Source organism: Colletes gigas, unplaced genomic scaffold, assembly GCF_013123115.1.
Source record: "Colletes gigas isolate AHSC1104 unplaced genomic scaffold, ASM1312311v1 Colletes_gigas_Sc00004, whole genome shotgun sequence".
Taxonomy (NCBI): Eukaryota; Metazoa; Arthropoda; class Insecta; order Hymenoptera; family Colletidae; genus Colletes; species Colletes gigas.
In genome coordinates, this window is record NW_025106633.1 from 8935306 (window position 1) to 8953022 (window position 17717).

General features: G+C 46.9%; 1 protein-coding gene across 2 annotated transcripts in view; it reads left to right on the forward strand.

The window, feature by feature from the left end:
- LOC122405558 (complexin) overlaps positions 1-17717 on the forward strand; it is a 205105-nt gene that overhangs the window by 167842 nt on the left and 19546 nt on the right. For both annotated transcript variants that reach the window (XM_043410424.1, XM_043410425.1), the window contains one exon: positions 12298-12461. In XM_043410424.1, coding sequence (XP_043266359.1) covers positions 12298-12461 — 164 coding nt within the window. The remainder of the gene's footprint in view (positions 1-12297; positions 12462-17717) is intronic.

The window sequence follows — 17717 nt, forward strand, 5'->3', positions numbered from 1 at the left end:
GCGCCTCCCTCTTTCTCGTTCTCCCGGTTCGATCCGGAGTTTCGTAAAAGTAAACTTCCGGAGTAAGCTTCTTACCGATAAGTTTATTAGCTGTCGGTAATAAAACATTCTTCTTTGTTCGTGCCCGTTTATCCCGGCGTATAAAAGGGAAGCCGGGGGTGTCCGGTAATTACCGTTTCTACGGTTCATTGGTCGCTCGTTAATTGGGGGGGGGGATAAATAATTGGAAAGGACAGCCGCTAGGGACAAACGCGTCTATTAGGTTAAACCGCGTTCGAACGATTCGCGGCGAGATCAAGACGCGTCTTTCGCGTAAGCTCCCCCGCGAGTACTCGTTATATTTGTAATTTAAATGCAGAGCAGAGAGGGATTCGCCCGACACTCGTTTCGAACCAGCCGCGGAGGGAATACTTCGTCTTGTTTCGAGCTCTCGCGTTTCTTCGTTGGTCGATGGGTACGAGTTTCGAACGATCTAGAAAATTGGAGGGAACGTTCGGGGGTAGAAAAAAGAAGGGACGATGAACAATATATTTACGGGTTGGGCGCAAAGTCTCGAGTGCTCGCTCTTTCGTGCAGCATATTCCCGTCGTCGGTCAGCCAGATGCTTGACCTACTCGTGCTTCGAGCTTGCACACTCGAGCTTTATCGGTGACAAGGTCGTGAAACGCGTCGTCGTCTCTTTCGCGATGGCGACCGCGGTCAAGCACGCTCACGGATCACGACTCTCCTTGCGTGATCCATCGAACTTTTGAAAATTAGACCGAGGAAAGAGATACGAAAACTTTGGAAAAAGATCTCGTAAAATACGAGTGAAGCTCCGAAGGGGGAAAGTTCGACAAAGAGTCCTCCGGTGTTTACCAAACCCTCGGGGGGGGCTCTTGGTTCGTCGCCATCGACGAAAGCGGCGTTGATTGGCACCCGGGTTGCTTCGTTAATTGCCTGAAAACGATTCGCAGCGAACGGGTATCGCCTGAAAGGGCCCCGACTTGGCAATTTCGCGAAGAGCGCGCGGAGAGAACTCGAGGAACAAGTTAGCCCGCGCCCGCGATCCGTCTCCCGACGAAACGAAGAAGAGGAAGGCGGAAATACGAAGAGAAATTACCCGGCTATTGTGGCGAGCAAAGCGAGGCTACGCCCGAGACAAGGATCATCCCGTGTTTCCGTCCGAACCAAGTTATCCGCGACACGGTCGAACCAACAGAGAGAGAGAAAACCAAGAATCAATAGGACTAATTCGACGACGCGTTTCGAATACCTACTAACGCGAGACCAACTTCTCGGTACGGTTCTCCTCTGTTTTCTGGCCCCGTTTCTGGCGACTAATTACGAGAGACACCCGCGGGATTTTCGCCGCGTCCGGAAGGAGAGACGGAGAGTTCTAATTGGACGACGATGTATCACGGAAGGAGGAGCGAAGTTTGGAAACGGTTGCGCGCGATAGAGTTGCCCACGTGCTTACGTTCCGAGATCCGAAATAGGACGGGATCCTCTTGGCTATCGCCGCCGTCTACGTTCTTAACGAGAATGGAAACGACTGCGGGAATTTCGACGGACGTTTTATGGGAAAGTTGACAGTGAGAAACGCGGCGCGATTAAACGGGTAAACCGACAGGAATAGGAACGTTGCGTTTTCGTTGCGGTCGTAACCAGGCGGTTCGATAAGGAATCGTATCCCGGGAATTCATCCGTCGTTGTAAACATCTCGTCGAACGCGAAAGAGTTCTCGAGGAAAAGTGCATGCATTTCGAGCGTAAGTTGTTGAGAATACGGAGACGACACAGACGCAGGGATCGAAACCGTACGCGTTTCGAGCGTTCGTTAAAGATCGTGCGGGAGCAGGGATCGTAAATAACGATGCTCCGTAGAAATATTTCAATCCGCGGGCACGCGAAATCTCAGCCAGCACGAACGAAAACGATCGGTCTGCGTCGGTGTATCCAACGTCGGCGAAGAAAGGAGAGGATCTCGCGTGCCGTTCGCGTTGCACCGCTTCGTCGATGTTCACGGAAACCTCGTCCCTGAATCGACGATAAAAGCGACGCGACTCGAGGAACCTTTGCTTCCTTTCTTTACGATTCCCTCTTTCCTTTTTTTTTTTCTCATCCTGAATCGATCGCTTCTATCAACTATCTCCTACGAACCTCGAGCATTGTGTTTTTCCACTCCAAAGACATGAATATTTCACGCGCGGCGCACCAACGGAGAGGAGAAATTAAAGCGAGCCGCGGATCATCCCATAAATTTAAATTTATGTTCGATAAGGTATCCACGAGGTACTTTGAGAATTCTCTCTTAACCTTTTACTCGAGCGTCATTTTTACAGTCACGCTGCAAGGATATCGTAAGGACGGTTCGAACGCGATGTCTATAGCAGCAGAAACTTTTTAACGTGTTTGGTGTATCTCGTTGCTAAATAATAAGTATGACACAGTAGAGAGAAACGAATCGATGAGAATTAAAAATAGTATGGTTGTACAGGGTGTTCGACCATCCCTAGGAAAGATTTTAATGGGAGATTCTAGAGGCCAAAAGAAGACGAATATCAGGAATACAAATTTGTTGACGAAGGCTTCGTTAAAAAGTTATTAACGTCTATTAACCAAAAATGATTTCTTCAGAATGATTTGAAATTTTTAAATTAAACGGAATTGGATAGTGCACGTTTGAGAAATGATTTGAAATTAAATCGTACGTCGATGCGAACAACTTGCATCGTAAAATTTCGAATCAAGGAGAACCGATCGTAGGGAGGCTCGACGTTGTATGCAATCCCCGTGAAGGATACCGCGTGTTTGTACATATGCGCGGACGTCAATTAACGGAAATATCCTGATCGCGTAACGACCAAATAGAAACGTGAATTCCATTAAACAGACAGTAACGAACCATCCGTGGAGAACTCACAATCGGGCCGAGTGCGGGCCGCATCGATCGCCCCAAGAGCAAATTCTAGAGATGCGGTTAATTATGCCAGAGTGGCTTAATCAAGACTACTTGACTCGAGCTTATGGCAACCATACGCCTGTTACTCCGACGTAACCATGTAAACGTGTCACGTGAATGTCAGATTACTCGCTTCGGCCGGTTATTGATTATTGATTACGTTCCAGTCATTTAAGACAATGCTATAACCCCGTGATCCTCCGACGATCATCGTGTCGACCCCCCCTCCCCCCTTGTGTTCTAAGATGTCGCTTACACGAACCACCTCGTTAACAGGATTCGTTTTCTCTTGCACGGAGTCACCCGTCTCGATCACGCGAATCGAGTATCAAAATCCTTGGATCGTAAATTTTATATTTTTTTCGTAGCCAGTGATATCTACCTGTTCAAATGCTAATAATTCGCTGATACAGCAGTACCACTCGTATCGTTTGCAATTAGGTTTAATCGACGATCCAAACAGAGAATTTACCAACACGGGAAATCGAACCGGGCGAGTCTAATAATTCTATATTGCCCGTTAAGGTAGTATCCCATCAAGGTGTACGCATCATCGTATCGGCAAACACAGCTGCTTCAATATTTGCGCTCGTATCTCCGCTCCTCAAATTTCTCGTTGGCCGAAAGACGCGACCGTGCGTGCGTAACCAGGCGGGAGACGGAAGTCGTCGGTGGAAAGAAGAATCGACGAACGATCGATGCCGATCGACGAGTCGGGGAAAGAAAAGGGGGCGAAATTTATCGGGGAGAATCGAGTGGGTGGGGTCGGGAGAATCGCGAGCCCGGTCTCCGGTTGATAAGATCGATGCTTTGGAATCGGACGGGACGCGGATCCACGGGTTTCGAGGCAGCAAGTTCGATGTCTGGTTGCATTAGCGTCAGACAACGGGCGCCATGTTTTATGCATGAACGAAAAAACGTCCGGACAATTTGTTTCTGAACCGTAGCGGGGGACAAGTTGACGGTCGGTTTTGCCCTACCCTCGACTCCGCTTCTTGTTTTCTGATTCTCCGTCTTAGAACGTCGAGCATCGAAAAATTTTTGGCGAGTCGAGGTTCGCCGATTTCGATGGAAATCTGACTTTTCCGGGCGTAGTTTCCCCCGCGATCCATCCGCGGATTATGTCCGCCATCGAGGATAAAAACAAACCCGCGTACTGTCGATGGAAAACCGATCGCCGCGTCCGCGTAAAAACGTTCTGTCCGCGTTATCGCGCCCGCGGAGAAACTAACGAGCAGGCGTTAATAAAAACGAAATGGAAATCCGAGGGTCGTGTCCGGATTCTGCGAACGGACGCCAGAAAATTGTATATCGTGCCGATCGCACCGCGAAATCGTTTTATCGACGGAGAAACCGCGAAACGTTTCTTCGCTAGAGAAACGATAGAATAATTTACAACTTTATGAAAAAATTTCTCCAACACGCCTGGACTATACCTCTGTCCGCTAAAACTTTATCGCGCGGATAATGTCAGGTTGTAGCAACTTTCCTCGTATCGTTTAATTCGCAAGTTCAAGTTCATGTTTTCTAAACGACCAGGTTCGAGCACGAGAGCAAAATACGCCAAGTTTGGTTAAAATAAAGTTCGAACGTGTCGCGACGGACTACCGATCCGCACCTTTCGAAACAGTTTCCGAAACTCCGACCGCAGCTGTACGCGTGTATCGCCGTCTCGAACAGAGTATAATACCTTCGAGATGAAAACGTAGCCTCTCACCCACGATACAGATTCGCGCGATTTCGGGGGCCATTTTCACGGCGAACTACCAAATTTCCAACCGAAACTCCTGATCGTGCCAAGTCCTCCGCGCAATTTACTCGATGGGAATGCGGTTCGCGAACCGTGTGCGTGCAACGAGTTAAACGTGAACGGATTGCAATATTTCGCGCGATACGACCGTAAGTTCGACCCCCCAATAACGGATAAATTGTTCCCTTTTTTCGATACGATGACTTACAGTTTTATTTCCACTCGTATTTTATATTATTAACGAGCAATGCTTAATTACAAAACCGTTGGAGGGGTATAATGTAAACAGTGTATTTATTATGCAGTATTATTATACGATAATGTCAACAATACGCGGAATACAGTGTTTCCAAGCAGTCAGCCACATATTCTAGTACTAATTATATTTTTTGTTTACCTAATTGTTGGGGTAATTAAGACTGTATTATTACTTCTTTATTTAACGAAGGAGTTTTCTTTTTGTCTTTTAATATTAACAGAGGCAAGTAATACCGAATTGCAAACCCGATAGAGAAGTATAAATAAACATATAAACAGTAGAGAAATCAGGAATACGTGTTTTTTTCCTCCCAAGCGGTAACCCATCCTGTACTGCACGCGGCCGAATGATGCTGTACTTCGATGATGATCGGACGGAGAACCATATGTCTAACTTGCCACGACCATCGACACAATAAATAAACTTACACCAGTTTAAAAAACAACAACTCAATTCATAAGAAACTTACGATAAATGAACCTTAATACTTATATATTTTTTAATAATGTCCTTGGAAAAGATATCGAGAACATCCCTAGATAATTTTAATTTACCAAACACAAATGGAAGCGAGTTTAGGGACGAGTTAAACAAAAATTGTCACCGACATTTCGAATGTTGCGGGAAACGAGCGCGCATAAATTCGCGTGGTCCGGGAGGGGGGGAAGATGGAGCCCGTTTCGATTTGGAAAGCGCGCGAACGACATCGTTATCGAGCCCATTGATCGGATCTGCATTTTAACTGGATTTTACAAGACTTAACCGCGTCATTCCGCTACAGTCCAGGCTATAACGAGTATAAAAAGGGACGGATAGGAACCGGGAAGGATCGAGCAGATGCGAATCCTCGCTTCGCCGACGAACAATATGCTATCCAATCATCGGCGCGGAGATGTCGCACCTGATGGCGAAACAAGTTTACGCCGATTTCAAAGGAATCCTAGACACCGACCCGGAAGATAGAAATCGTTCTTTCTGCCTCTCTTCCCCGTTTCTGTTTCGGCCCGGATTAAGGGCCAGCTGGAAAGCCGGCTGGACCGAGAAAACGAGAGGATTATTCGCTAGCGAGTGAATTTTCCGACGGATAGAGGAGTCGCGGAGAGGAGCGTCTCGCTACCGGGAATTGATGCGAGACTGCGTTCGCAAATTTGATTCTCGCCTACACGGATACGTCTTGTTCGCAATTCCGAGCCCGATAAATTGTCATTGAAGACGGAAACAAGTTTCCAACGCTTCCACGCCTCTCTTTTTCTACGCGTTCCCTCGAACCATCCGAGCGCGTTTCGCCCGATAAAAAATTCAATCAACGCCCCTCAGTTAATTAACACGTTCATTGCCACGCTAGTTTCTCGTGTCCGAAGATGCATTCGACGTTCGTTAAAATCATAAAAATTTGTTATTTTTCGATACTTCGAATTGAAACAGCGTTATTTATAACTTTACAAACATTAGATTTCTAACATTGTACACAGTATTGCGACACGTAAGACGTCGATATCGTCCCGATTGATTTTTGGAAATCCTCGAATCTCGATACAAGCTTTCGGAGCAGCTTGTACCGTGCTTTTCGCTGCTCTCGAAATAAACAACCGCGGCTGTGGTTCTCTCAGGGTAAAGAAAACGTGTGCTCGTTTAATTCGCGGAAAGAAAATACCGGGGGAGAGCTCGAGAGATCGATTTAATTCGCCAGATTCGTCCGCGAAGACGACGCTATTACGTTACATTGCATTACGTTACATCGTTCGACCGAAATGATATATTCCGACTGGGAAAACGAACCGCCTCCGCTTCCTTTTCGTCGTAATGGGAGATCGTTACCCGAGATCGATCGTGGTTCGTTGGTTAGGGAACCGTTTAATATCGTTTGCAAAAATAATTTTTCTTCCCGATCTGCGTTCGATAAATCAACGAGTTCGAACCGGGGGGAAACCTAACTGCATTTTCAACGTTAAATCTGAAGTGGATACTCGAGTCCAATGCTAATCTATCTATATTTTTAACTTCCCTAGCATTTAATTCCCGAGTAATTTCCAAAATGGTCGACGACCATTTTCATCGTCTACTTCCGGTAGAATCAACCCTTCGCGAATGTTTTTATTTTGCATCCAATCAGAGAGTAACACTTAATATTTTATCAATCATGGACAACATAATCAGCCCCCGACGAATTTAATTCCGCTCGCGATTTCATCGATAATGTTATTTAACGTTCATTGGACGGTACTCGAGCCGGCTGAATTTTAATCGGCAAAATTATAGTAAATATTGTACGGCGCGTAAAAGATAAATACGTCGAATCGAACAGAACGAGATTTATTAATCGTACACCTGCATTAATTACAAGAATAGAATTTTCATCGCGGAAATCTCGTTGTGTTTATCGACGATATTATGTACTTAAGTTTCTTTGCACGCGATTCCAAATCGCGGTTGAAATTACTTCCGTCGAATAAGTATTTTACGCTCAGCGTACAAGCTTGCACTCTCTCTCTTCGCGATCAGAGAAATTGTTAACGGTGTACGTAAACGATAGTCGCAGACGTCTCGCAGACCAGCATTCTCGCCAATTCTGCGACGTTCTTTCTTTCTTTCCGGCCGAAAGTCGCGAGATTCTCGGACGATTGCCGGAGAATTTCATTTTATCGGACAAAAGTGTTCAAACCTGCATACCTGCGCATTTCTGCCGTCCCGCTGGACAGAAAGAATTCCCTCCGCCGTGGAAGAAAGCTACGCTCCCGCCTTTTTTCGCCAAAAAATGTTGCCACGGGCGCGTTTAATCGTTCCCCGTGTCGAGAAGCTTTCCACGTTAACGAGGATTTGCGCGTTAATTTCTTTACCGGGGAAATTAAGCTGCGATCCTTGAAAGAAAAAATGGATCGCAACGGACAACGAAAAGAAGCTCGCATCGATCAATCGGTGACACCGTGCCCGCGTCCGTGAAACAACCGCTTTTTCCACCAGTTTCTCGCGACCAATCACTCTCGTTGGACTCGAAACGTTCGCTAAGTTTGATAGAAATTAGCGACACGCCATCGAGAACTGTACACGCGTGTTTCTTCGAGACGACGACGGCCTCGAAGAGAAAAATTTTCTCGCGAGAAGTTTTATCGTCGCCAGAAACGACGGGGGGAGGGGGAGTCGTGGCCCGATATCCCAGTTCTCCCGACAGCTTCCTTAAAAGCTTCCTTTATTAATCTCTTCTTTTGTTATTCGGCCTTAATTGACAGAGAGTAACAGTGTTTAGCACTCCCGGCCATTCTCTCGATTCCTCGTTTCGAAGCAACAATGCGAAAGGAACGAGAAACGAATTCGCGTTAATGAATTCGAGCGTGCATTCGTGCCGTCTCTTCTACCCCCCCCCCCACGTCGACTTCTTAAACGTGCTCCTCGAGCTTTTCTCCGGGCAACGCCAACATAAAATCGCGTTTTCACATCGCGCCGCGACACTCGCGGAATGTTTAATCGCTCTGCGAAAAATCCCAAGGAAACAGAAATTTCAACCGCGAACAGAAACGAGCACAAATCGAATGAAACTACTCTCGTGAAACGTCTATGATTGCTTTCTCTTCTCTTCGTTAACTCGGTTTCAACAAATTAATTTTTACTTCTTCGCGTTTCTATCGATAAAGTGTTAAGATCCGAGACAGAAATTTGCCACGTTTGTAGAGTTCGTCTCGTTGCATTGACAACTTGAGAGTCTTGAAAGACACTTTGCATCCGATTTAAATAACGTTGTTAGTATTCAGCGTGATCGCCGGTCGTTTTCTTTCAAACTACACGCGCGAATCTAGTTTTCGCGGCTGGTTATTAAAGAACGAGTCGCGCCGATACGCGTTCTTCCGATCGAACTCGATCGTTCGGCCGATTAATAACCCCCGAAGGCCCCGTGAGTCGCAGGATTCGACGGTGAAAGAAACCTCTGTCAAACAGAGAGACGTATAGGAGAGAGAAAAAAAAGAACGAGGGAAGAAACGTTCGTCGGAGATTGCTTTTCGTCGCTTTCATTCCTCCGGCACGCGGATGATTACCGATGACTATCGAGGCCGCGGTCGTTGTTTCCTTTGCTTTGCACCCTTTGTGCCTCACCTTTTCTCCGCGTTTCTCCAGTCTCCGGGTAAAAAAAACCACCGCTGGATTTACCCTGCGTTTCCATGCCAGTCGTTGTCGTTTTGCAGACAAAAAAAACAATAGCGATTTCGAAGGGAACTCGCGACCATCGTTTACCGTCTCTATCCCCGCAATGTCTTTTGGAAACCATTCGGTGGCTTCTTTTGTTTAGATCGCCGAGAGCAGAGCACCGTGACTCCTCGTTAAAAAAAAAAAGAAAATAGGCCGTGCAATCCGTCGCCCCAAAAATTTAACGAAACCTGAAATTATTATTACCGGATCGTTCGAAGCTTTGGTTCCGGGTTTCAGCGAATGGTCCGCGTTGTGAAAACGTTGCGTTCCTCGGTAACGAATAAATAAACGGTAATTGGACGAAAACGCGTACGCGGAACGGGGGTATTTTAATTATCGCGAGGAACGCGCGCACCGTCGACGTTAAAGGGGCGTGTAATTATTAAGAATACTAGGAAAAAGTGTCTGGAAAACAGGATTCAGCGACGGCGTCGTTCCGCGTAATGATCCGCGACGCGGATTCACGGGGACAAAAAGCCAGCTGCAACGACTCTTGGCCTAGATGCGAAGACAGGCCCGAAAGAGGGTCGACTCGCTCGTCTCGCGCTGAAATATCGACGAGAGGGAACCCGTTGATGACTCCGGCGTGGCGCTTTTAAATGATCGTCGGCCATTTAAATTCCAGCGAAATCGCTAATGAAAAATTTTCGCGAGACCTGACGAGTTCGCGTGAAATCCGTGAACGCGAGTCTAACCGTTGATTCTCCCGGTGAAAAGAAAATGTCGCGATCGTCGATGAAAAAGAATATAATACATAGATCTTCCGCGCGCCCCCGATGATCTTGCCGCGTGTGCGACGGAAAGCTAAAAACGACGCGTTATTCGCGGGAATATCGGTGTAAATGACAACGTCCCTTCCTCCTCGCTCCATTTACACCGCGAACAATTGTTCTCGTTTTCTATTATAGCCGTTCCCGTTGCGCGACTGCACCCAGGAAACGATGTCGTCGCGAGGCGCGTACGAGTCGTATCGTTCGTAAATCGAGTAGACGAAACGTCCCCGACCGGAAAAGTTCACCTTTTTATTTTCGTTTCTTATCGTCGCCGGGAGACGTTCATGGAGCAGAAAACATTCGTTTCTCTTTGAACGATACAGTCGGCAAAATATAACGCCCCTCGACGGGGCGACAAAGCGACTGAAAACTAGTCCGAGCCCCGGTTAATAACGGATTCCTTCGTCGCATTCAAATTTTTAACTACGCCGAAAGAAATTTAACAAACACGAGTGGGTCGGTCGAAACATTCAGCGAAATAGCTGTGCTTACGCGCTCGGAACGAGAAAACTGGGTCGTGAGCATTGTTTTATTATATTCGATCGCCACAGTGGGGAACCGAGTTTATATAATTCTTGCTTAATCCGCGAACAGTTCGACCACGGATTTCGCCGTAGAAACTAGAATAGGCGGGAAAACAAACATACGGGGAGTCGGATTTTAATTTCCCGCCGAGTTCTCAATATATTACGCGACGAAAATGGAGCCGTCGAATTATGCGAAAGATAAGACGAGCCAAACGCGGCCGGAGGACGATGTAATAATGTAAATGCACCGTGCGCGTTGCATAAGCGACACGACGAAGAAATTTAACATGGTCTCGCCGAGTAGAGAGGGACGATTAACGATAAGTGGCCTGTTGTTAAAAGCCGGCAAGCGGGATTAAATAATCGAGCAAGGTACGTGTCTGAATTTAGAGAGAAATAAACGAAGAGTTTATTTGTTTGGATTAATCGTTTAAACTTCGTGGTGGTAAAAAGTGCGGGAGCTTTGAATCCAGTCGGTAAAGTCGATCGATAGGCTAGCGGTCGGTAAGTGTTGGTAACAAAGAGCCGATTAATGGGCTGACGGTCGATAAAACGTTAAGAAACACGCGAGGAATAATAGAAAACATACGGAGGAGCGCGGGCAGGGTGGTGGGCGAATAAAAACAGAGGGAAGAAGCGAAAGAGGTGGAGAATGAACGTCGTGTCCCTGGCTTGGACTTCAAAGTACCTTTCCAGCTCGCGAAAACCAGTATTGCGGGAAACAGTGCAAATAGAAAGGACGAGATAGCGGACGGATAGCACGAAAAGAAAGGGAAAATGGCAGACGGCGCCGGGACAGAAGTAGTATTAATTTCCTCGAGCCCGGAGGTCCTGGCACATCATTCTCCGGCAGACAGCAGGAAAGACGAATCCCTTTCGTTTCCCTTCAACCCGAGTCCCGTGTCTACCTTCTCGATATTGCCAACATCGCGGCCGCTTGCAACTCCACGGCACGGTTTCTCAGCCTCAAAGCGAGCCAGCTTTACGTAACAACGACCGTCGTGCGAATTTCCACTCGGAATTCTTCCCGTTTCTCGTTCGTCGGACCGCCGCCCGAAAAATTCACCGTTTCTCGTTTAGCCCGTTTCTCCTACCGCCGCAACTATTCGCTTAATTTCCAAGTTCGCGTCCGCCGACTATTCCGCTCGTGGAAATCTCCGACTTTCGACGGTTTATGGTTCCTTTACGATCGAGTCGTTGACCGTAGTTGTCTGCTGATTTTGTTTTAATGCGTTCGTTTAATGAAAGATGAGGAACGACGCTGCTCGTGGGATGGGATCGGTGATAAATCTTCGTTAAAACGTTGGAACGCGGAAAAAGCGATTTGTATCTCTCGGTTTTGTCACCGTAGTCGCAAAGTCGAAATAACTCTGGAGAGGAATTCGTCTCTGTCCTGGGTAGGAACGGGGTGGAGTCGAATTAACCGAAAGAGAATCTTTCCAGGGGTAACGGTGCAGCGTGTAGCGGGTATATCTGCAAGATAGACTCTGTTACAGGGTAGAAAGTTTCCTGTTTGTCGTGTCGGTTGAACCAGACTTTCCTGCAGCGGAATAATCTTCGCTGGAAACTCGGTATGACCCCGCAATGGTATATAAACTACGAGGGAACAGTGCCGTAGCCATCAGGCTGATTTACAATGTTTGTTCCCCGGGGTAAACCGTTAGTTTCTCGTCGTCTATTATCGCGGTAGTTTGTACACCGAATATAACCCAAATGGAACAGACCAATCGAGCCGCGGAAGCAAAGATACGAAGAAGCTTTAATGTTTCCCGAGATATCAATTATTACTCGGCTAATCTCGAAGCGCGTTCGAATAGAAAAAATACCGCTCGGACCTGCTTTAAACTGGTCCCTTTTGTTTTGCAGGAGCCGTTGGTGGCGAAGGCGGAGACGAAGATGACAAGGAGAAGGAAGAGGAGGCCGAGAGAGAAAGGCAAGAAGCCATCAGGGAGGCTGAGGAGCGACGGAAGGAAAAGCACCGTAAAATGGAGGAAGAGCGAGAAAAGATGCGACAAGAAATCAGGGACAAGGTAGGAAACTCGCCACGTTCGATGAATTTAGCAATATTTTCGAAATTCGCGATTCTTTTACCGTCGAACGACTTCATTGAAGAACGCCGAGAAGAGGTCTCTTCTTCGTCTCGAGAGAAGAAGTCGTTTTCGTCTCGTAAAGGCTATCCATTCCCGCTATCTTTAACAGCTTCAAAGAGGTTTCGTTTGGGAGATGGCGCGTTGAATGGGCGAGTGCAACCGGAAAGGCGTACGAATGATAAAAAGACGCGGATCGAAAGTCCCCGCTTATTTAGAAATGTACGGGACTGTGTGAGCACCGCGGCCAAATCCCGGGGGTACGGAGCTAAGATACAGATATCCGTGTGTACCGTGCACGCTGTATATCGAGTGGCTTCTGGGAGCTCGAAAATTTCAAAGCTCCTTCGTTCCGCCTAAAAAGAGTACGTTAAAGCTGATATTTCTACGGGAGCAACCGCGGATGCACCGTCCGAAATAACTCCTCAAAGATGCCCGGTTTACGAGACTTCCCGTTAACTTTGTGCCAGGTGCTTCGCGAAACTTTAAATCACTTTTATCCGGGATAAACAATCTTTCGTAATATCGCGATTTACGCGCGACAAAGTAATAATTTTCTCTTGCCCTTAAATGAATGAATAAATAAGTATCTTTTGGTCGCCTTCCCGCGTTCAGCTATAAAGGAACAGCCGGTGTTGTTCGTCGATGAATTCGTCGCGTAACCGCGTGCTTCCGATCGAAATCTGTCGCTCGTCGAAGTGGATTTCTTCCTCCCCTCGCGGGGTATTAACCAGCCCCTTCTATCCCGCGATTACGCTGAAAAATGGCATCCTTCCCCGGTCGTGGAACGTCTATCGACTCCATCGGTTATATTACCGATTTCTTAATATCGACGTCGAGCGTGCTCCGACAAAATTAATACCACCCCCGGCCGGGTACACGTTGTTCGCGGCAAATCTAATATTTCATTATCGCTTATCTCGATGTTCCTTTTTCTCCAAGGTTCTACTACCCCCCTACCCCCTATCGCGTTACCGTCGCGCCTGCCAGAAGCTCCCAGAGGTTATCGCGTAGGCGTGATGTTTCCCGTCAACCGCGATAAATCTCCTTGCCATTCCCGCGGTCTCTTCGGTTCCGACGTTCCTCTCGAACGCCATGAAAAATGAACACGGCGAGATTATTATTACTTTCGAGGATCGATGTACTCTTTTCCCCTGCGTTTCAACCGTCCACGTAAGGACACGTTCGAGAACCATTAATTATCCCGCCGCGTCAACGAGCCCCTACATTTTCGTTTCTATCGTCGTGTACTCATTATTGCATCAAACGCGACGCGAAACACCGTATATGCTAATCCACGGAGACCACAAACACCGCGACAATTCCCTCCAAGGTGACTTTATGGAAATTTCAATCTTCGAATTATTGTTATTGTTATTCATTTATTCGCGTGAATTTTTCATACCCTTTCCATTTATTTTTACCTCAAATTTTTATTAACACTTTGTTACTTTTATTTACGAAGTACACTTTTTATTAAAATATTAACGGTGCAATTTATTTATTCGGTGTACTGGATATACCCCATTCGATTGTCTACGTATAAACAAATAATGCCAACAATATACAAATCAATAACATGTTTTTCCCCCCAAGCAGTCACCCATCCCAAAGTGCTGCACTTGACCGCGCCCAATGCAGCTTCACTTCGGTGAACGAACGAGGGCCGATGCTTTCAACGTTCCATAACTGTTGACAAGTTCCACTGTTAATTCTGTCCTCTTGAAATAGTTGGGTACTTTACTGATTATAGATACACTGATAAATTGATCGTTATTGTTATTCGTGGCTTTCCATTTATTTCTACCCCAAATATTGTCAATTAACACTCTGTGTTATTTCTATTTACGAATAATATAACGGTATATATTTATTTAGTATTCGGAATATATACCCCAAATAAAATCCCAATAAGACATTTTTTTCCCGAGCGGTCCACCCATCCTATAACTGCACGCGGTCCAATGCAGAACGAGGACCAATTGTTTCAACGTGCCACAACCGTCGACAAGTTACACTTTTAATTCAGTCCTCTTAAATTAGGTGGATTACAGATACACTGATGTAATTAACGTTACGTAAGGTGGACCGTCCGACTATATTCGCCGCAGAGTCGATTCTAATCCGTCCCCGAAACGTTAGGGAAAGTCGAGCTACGTGGCGATTCCATTGTAATTCGGAACGTCAATAGGAAACGGAGTAATTATCTAACGAAGCTGATTTCATAATTCGAACGCGCGTGGTACGGCCGCTCGGTTCTCGCATTTTGTCGGCTACAATCACGCTAATTAGTCGCAACCGGGCCGATGATACGTAACCGTTTGATCAACGGGAAACCATTGTTCACGGGGACTGTTCGCGGTTTCGTAATCGCGTACCGATAATGACACTAACGAATAATCCTCGACGCGCGATTATTTTCACGCGCCGCGCGCCACTCTGCAAACTTTCACGAGTGCCCGAGACAATTTCGATCCGCGAACAATGAGCGATAATGGCGGGTCCGTGCCCCGCGCCACTGTCGCCCGTTCGCGAAAAATAGCGTTCATTTGCCCGCTACGGCCGCCATTTCGTCCCGTCATTTCGAAAGCCTCGCGATTAATGCGTTTATTTTGGTAAATGCTTCGCTTAATTCGACCCCCTCTTTACAAAAACACACCCCCCGGCCGATATTTGCCAGCGTTACGATCCGTTGCAACCGAATCGATCCCCCCACCGCCGGGCGGACAAACGAAACAGAGGACTCGAAACGTATTAATTTTCAAAGAGAATTCTAACGAGGCGCGGCAAAGAGAGACGTAATTATTCGTAGAAACGGGAAGACGTTAATCCGGCGAACGTCACCAAAAAAGATAAATCGTCCGCGACGGACGAGCTTCGAGGCGACCGCTTACTGGTTCGCACGTTCGCCGAGCTTCCGGCAAGAACGAAGCAAGTTAAAATGCAAATTTGATTACGAAGCGGAGCCGCGAGCCGAATAGTCCGTGTCGAGCGTGTCACGTTCGCGAGTTGACGTCCTTCTTCGTATAAATATGTCGACGCGCGTGTGCATAAGCGCGGGCAAAGTTTCTCGACACACACACAAAACGCGACGACTGTTTATCGCCGCGTCGCGGAAACGTGGCGGCGCTCGAGATCGTTTCCGGCCGACGGGATTCAACGTCGCGCTTCAGATTACAAACTTAACGTTACGAAACCCATAAATATTATTTGCTAGCAATTTATCCTTCATTTATTTACGGGAAGAGAAACCCTTTAGTACAAAAGATTTTCCAACGATTGTTTCTTTCTAATATTTTAAAGAATGTGTATTTTAACGTAAATGTCAATCCAACGGATTCGTAAAAAGATGGCCATTTCCTCCGAAAAGTTCCCACGAGCACGTCGTTTCCGTTCGCGGGAAGACATCGATGTTTTCGCCGTAAAAAGTTCCCTTTGAGGGCCCCCGGAACTCTTCGCGTATGCAACGACGAATGTTCCGGGGCAACTTTTCGCGGCCGCGACATCGCGAACGCAGGGTAAAACACGTACGGAGAGCGGTTGCGGTCCGTGAAACGGAATTGCTTATCGCGAGAACGCCTAGCAAAGCTTGGCCATTGTTTGCACAGTTCCGTCGCACGGGAACAAACTCGATCTCTCTCCCTTTCCGCGCGACCCGAGCGCGCATCAAACTCCGCAAACGCTCGGAAATATCATTACTTAGTCGAATAGAAAACGGTAAACGTCTAAGCCCCGGCTCGAAACTTTTCAACCCCGTGTCGAGAATCTTTATCGATGCAACCTCTCGGTCATCCTCGTATTCTAAACGCCCCTTGTCCTCTCCAACTTTCGAAGTTGTGCACCTTTTATTTTCATTTAATAAACGGAAATCCCCACGCACCCAGACAAAGTTGTTTCTTTCTTCTTACGTTTCCGGACGTTGGAATTCGCAATTTACCGCGAAGAGATCGAGCTCCGTCGATGGGGACGAGATAATTCGTCGGTGGTGCTAGTTGGAGAAGCGTCGCGCGACGAGCCGACATTCGAAAAGTTTTTCAACGCGACCGATTTACCGGGAAACAAACGACAGGACGGGGGAAAAGAGTCCAACAAAGGGTGAAGAGATGGAAAAGGACAAACATATGACACGCGAGATCGTACTATTGTCAATCCTGATGTATTGTCCTGTCAGGGCGTAGTCAACGGCGTTGACATGACCCAGATGGAGTCGAGGACTCTTACGGAATAATCGAGAAAAATACGTATCGCTGTGTGCATTGTGCGTACTAAATGAATAACTCTCGAATCAGCCGGTGACGTCGCGCAATTAATTCTTTCGGCGTCGCGTTTGTTCGTCGAGTGCTCGGGAAATTATCAACGTTAAACGCATTTTCGCGGATAACACCACTTTTCGAAACGAGTCCTCGACTCAATGCCCGCCGGTCGCTTCCGAACAATCGAAAGTTAACGAGTCGCTGCTTTCGACGTTACGAGGAGAAATGTTTCGGCCAAACGCGAGTTTAGAAAGTAAACGAAAGAAAAATGACCCAAAATTCGAAAATTAACGAAGGATATTACGAGCATCGAACTATATCATTGCCTCGTTAAAAGAGACTTTGATTCCTGCTAATTTCGAACGCCTTTTCCCTACGTTTTGGCGCGATGGCGGTCAGGCTCGCGCAAAAATCAAAAGTTCGACGAAACATCGAAATCCGTTACAGAAAGTTATTCTCGGATACATCCAGGATTCTGGTCGTGGACTTTCCGGACAATACCAGGGCAGAGAACTCTGGATATAATAACATCGTCGATCCCCACGAGAATAAAGATGTATTCTTAAGCGAAAGCTATCCCGCAAGAAGCTTTTCTTCGGTAATCGCGTCGGCACCGCAGGGTCAACGAAAATCCGATTACGAGTCCTGGCTAATGATCATCAGGAAGAGATTTCGTTGTACGTCTCTTAGGAAATTCCACGTCGGGGCTTGTACCTTCCACCTCCGAGAATACCGTGGAGATAATTAAAAATAGCCGATCGTCTTTCCCGATTGGAACGCTCGGCCGTTAATAGCCTTAGCCTTGGTCTTAATTCGGTCGCGGGCTTCCATGCTTAATTAATTGGAATTTGCAGAGGAACGCGGACCCGAATCGCAACAGTTGGAAAACGAAAAAAATCTAAATATTTGAAATTTCGACTAAAAAAGACTTGTAATGGTTTAAATT